The sequence below is a fragment of the Triticum urartu genome, chromosome 3A, assembly GCF_056163025.1.
Source record: "Triticum urartu cultivar PI428250 chromosome 3A, HENAU_Tu73, whole genome shotgun sequence".
Classification (NCBI taxonomy): Eukaryota; Viridiplantae; Streptophyta; class Magnoliopsida; order Poales; family Poaceae; genus Triticum; species Triticum urartu.
This window is the reverse complement of record NC_141875.1, coordinates 667935184-667939210: the sequence shown is the minus strand read 5'-3', so window position 1 is coordinate 667939210 and position 4027 is coordinate 667935184. Positions and strand designations below refer to the sequence as shown.

At 45.1% G+C, this 4027-nt stretch overlaps 1 protein-coding gene across 1 annotated transcript; it reads right to left on the bottom strand.

The window, feature by feature from the left end:
• Positions 1-2964: 2964 nt before the first annotated feature.
• On the bottom strand, positions 2965-3636 carry LOC125549072 (uncharacterized). Its single transcript, XM_048712564.2, has 2 exons — positions 3520-3636; positions 2965-3407 (listed from the first exon to the last, which is right to left on the bottom strand). Exons 1-2 carry the CDS (start codon positions 3581-3583, stop codon positions 3025-3027), a joined length of 447 nt encoding a protein of 148 aa, XP_048568521.2. The 5' UTR covers positions 3584-3636; the 3' UTR covers positions 2965-3024.
• Positions 3637-4027: the final 391 nt, after the last annotated feature.

Genomic DNA, 4027 nt, shown 5'->3' with positions numbered 1-4027 from the left:
AAGCTTTGCCTGCTTCTTGTTTGCATACAAACGCTTCAGGCGTTGAATGATTGGAAAGTACCATACAAACTTATAAGGAGTACCGCTAACGGGTGCTCTACCATCATCATTGTCTTCCCAATTGTTGTTTCTCCGCTTGAATCGTGGAAAATTGCATGTTGGACACCTTATTAGGTTGGAGTACTTGTTCCGGTAAATTACGCAGTCATTTTTGCATGCATGGTACTTTACCGGCTCCATGTCAAGAGGACACAATACCTTCCTTGCCTCATCAATACTTTTTGGCAACACGTTGCCTTTAGGAAGAACATCATGCAAATACTTCAAATTCATATCGACGGAAGTGTCTATGCTATTGTTTTTTGCCTTAATGTCCATAAGATTCATCGTGACACTTAGTCGTGTCTGTTTTGCCTTGCAACCACCCTACAAAGCGGCTGTTAAGTCCTTCACAAGAGTCGCCAGTTTGGTAGCCTCTCTACGAGAAGCTGCCTCGGTGCTAGTCTCTTTCATGTTCAACTCTTGCATGTGTTCATCGTGCACCATTCCCGCTAATTTGCCCTAGATGATTGCCTCCTCCATTTCGGCCTCCTCACTTTCGTCGGACTCTTCACCAGACTCGCCGTATTCATCACCGTCAGATTGTTCATCATGTCCATCCATCAACCATTCTTGTTCCTCGTCATGTTCCGCTCCTTCACATGACATCCCATCCTCACCATGACTTGTCCATATCGTATAACCGGGCATGAAACCACCAGCCAACAAGTGCTTATGCAACTCTCCCAATTCAATTGTGTATATAACATCATTCTCGCAAACAACGCACAGACAACATATTTTCTTCAAACCCCTTTCCTAAAGTGAGCTTCTAGCTATGGCGGACAGTGTTTGCTACCCGCCACTGCTTGTTTTCAAAAATAGTTGTTGCGGGTTACCCACTATGCCCGCCACTCATTAGGATTCACCTATAATCGTTTTCCCAGTACTGACCCCAGCCGCTAGTATAAGTAAACACAAAGTACTATTAGAGCTAAGAAGCACAACACGAAGTATTCATGTCAAACTGTAAGCATGGCATATCTACATTAAAAGGAATCTGCTGATGGAAAGGGCCTAGTAAATTAGCAAAAATGTCTACCAATTCTTTGTGATCGAAACCAAATCCATAGATGAAGTTTTGAACTATACATTGCAACATCCAAGGAAACTGAAACTCCAGCATGTGGAGACATGGGTTATTGCTTCGTAACAAAGCATGCTGTGGAATGGAAGAATTGATCCCAGCTAGTCAAGCTCCACAAAATTGGAATATTTTTTAGTGACAATATCCCCACTTATTTTCCCAAGTGATGCTGAATCAATTGCAGATTACGGTGATTATCATTACAAAAGGGGGTTGCAATCTCAGTTGTCATGTGTACGTACCAAAGGAGTAAGCTAGAATGATGTCCATATATAGATGAGTCCAATACTTCAGTTGCGATAATTTTTCAGAGGTGTTAGAAGCATACGTTGGTGCTCTAGTTAAGATCCAAATTACACATACCTGCATTTATTATCAGACCAGAAATGGTCCCAATTAAGTGCATTAGCCATTAGCCAACTATAGTAACAAAGCCTGCAGCTAAAGAAAACTAATTACAGTTTGCAGCATAGGAAATCACAAGGTAGTTTGGTGATCAAAACGATCTTATATTTCTTTACAGGGGGTGTGCAAGCCAAATAAAACATCCAAGTTCAGATTGAATAAACATATAGATTCAGCTAAAAGACAATGTTCCACAGAGGTACAATACATCCCCCTCTTCTCCCCAGTACTTAATAATGTATACTGACATACATATACCCCCCCCCCCCCCCCCCCCCCGCGCCCCAAAAAAGGTATACATAATCAGATCAATGTAAGTCAAAACTAGAAACTCCATAGCATGCAAAGCTAGCTTCACGACCAACTTCATCGAGCAGCAAGAGAAGGAAAGACGACGACAGCTAGGAGGCAACAGAGCATCATCCAGCGGAAGCAACACACATGCCAGGAGAAATATCATAGCTCACATGTTCAGGTTGTGGGGAACATCTGATCTTGCGTCTTTCCCACATTTCAGAGCTTATGCTGGGTGTAGGGACTGCAGGCCACCGCGCCGGTGCGGATGCACCCACGGCAAGCCCCGACCTCGGTCAGGGGCGTCCATGGGGTGGCATGGGCATGGCTTGTATTCCATCAAGCCGGATCGGGGCCAAATCGATCCCCAATGCGACGCCCTTCCCCGGTGCTCTCCCCCCACGCTTCAAATCGACACCCACCATAATCTCGTCCAGCAGCGGCGGGCAACAAGCTAATGGGGGCGTTCACCCCATACACCTCCCAGTCAGTTCTCTCTCCCTGCATGCGCTTGTATCCATGTCAAAGGACGTTGCAGCCTGGGACACTTGGTGGATGCATCACTGCAAGACACCCTACTCTGCGTCCAATCGTGCACCGCGCTCCCACCCCGCCCCCATCCCGGCGGCCGCGCTCCCACGACCACGAGGCAAACGAGGAGTGGAGCGGCGTCGGCAAATTTTCTCGGGTGAGGGGAGAGATACGTGATCGTGGACATTATTTTTCCTTTTCCTTTTCTTTTATCCGAGCGTGGATGGGATGGACCACTGAAGGATAACGCTACATGTATGAAAATCTTTTGACGTACTTTACGTGAGAGCTAACGTGGAAGGTTTTGATTGGAAAGGAAAAGGGCGCATGCCCCACCAATGAAATTCAGGGGGAGGAGATTAATTAGGGATGGAAGGTTTCTTAGGCTTTAGTTGCCCGTTCGTTGGTCTAGCAGTTTTTAGGGGAAAACAGGTGTTGGCTCCTTGGATGCGTGGGGTTGTACGAGAAAACAAATCAGTGTTGGCTCTATGGAAGGTTTCTTATTATTATTTTCACGCAATCAATTATGCATGTGTCCAAGTCAAGCATTGATTAATTCCTGTCTTATTGAAATCATTTTCCACGGACGGGCAGGCTAGACCATTTGCTCACTGGTCAGCAGCTGCCACTAGCTTCTTCTTGTTTTCTCCCGAGGGCGGCTCCGGCACATCACGTACATATGGCGGCGGCGGCTTCTTCTTAGGATCTGGCACCTCAGGTTCACCCGGTGGCTCTGGCACGTCAGGTTCTGACGGTGGTGGTGGGGCTTTACTGCATTGAAGTGTACATACGCACGTCTTTTTCTTAGGTCGTTTGTGAAAGAAGTTGTCGTCGTTGTCTTCGTTGAGCTCATCGCCAACAATTGTCTTCTTACTGGCACAGTACCCACCCTTGAAGTGCTCTTTGTGACAGGCCGCGGTGCAGCCCATGTTCTTGCAAGGGCTCCTTTTGTACAACTTGCTAGGGGACGTGCATACCCGACCATCCACACCTGCATGTGAGTTAGAATTAATGTGTGCACCAAAAAATTATAGTAGCAATTGTTTCATCGATTGATCAAAAATTGCATGGAATTGCGATAAAAATCTGCTACATGAACTTACAGAAGGCCATGAGAAGAAAGCCCAAGGTGAAGGCAGCGAGCATCTGGACGCCGCTGAACGCCATGGCCAAGTGATCAAAATAAGTTGTTGGAATGATGGTGTGAGGAGAAGAACGTGGTTTGAGTGCTATTTATTGCACTCCTCTTTGCTTTGCATTCGATGCCTTAGAGGATATGGAAATCCAAATATGGGACACAAGCATTTGTGTAATGTCTTAGAGGATATGGAAATCCAAATATTGGAATATTGTGTAATGTCTTAGAGGATATGAAAATCCAAATATTGGATACAAGCATTTGTGCAAAGTCTTAAAGGATATGGAAATCCAAATGTTGGATATAAGCATTTGTGTAATGTCTTCGAGGATATGGAAATCCAAATATTGGATACAAGCATTTGTGTATAGTAGTATCTATCTCCAATAATTAATCACGTGTATCAAAATAAAAGCTTGTGCTTCCACACCAATAAAGAAACCTTCTGTTGGCTCTTGGTTCAATTACATTGA

Coding starts and splice junctions, on each gene's coding strand:
- LOC125549072 (XM_048712564.2), bottom strand. CDS start 3,583: ATGGCGTTCAGCGGCGTCCAGATGCTCGCTGCCTTCACCTTGGGCTTT. Junction 3,408..3,519: donor CTTTCTTCTCATGGCCTTCT/GTAAGTTCATGT, acceptor ACTCACATGCAG/GTGTGGATGGTCGGGTATGC.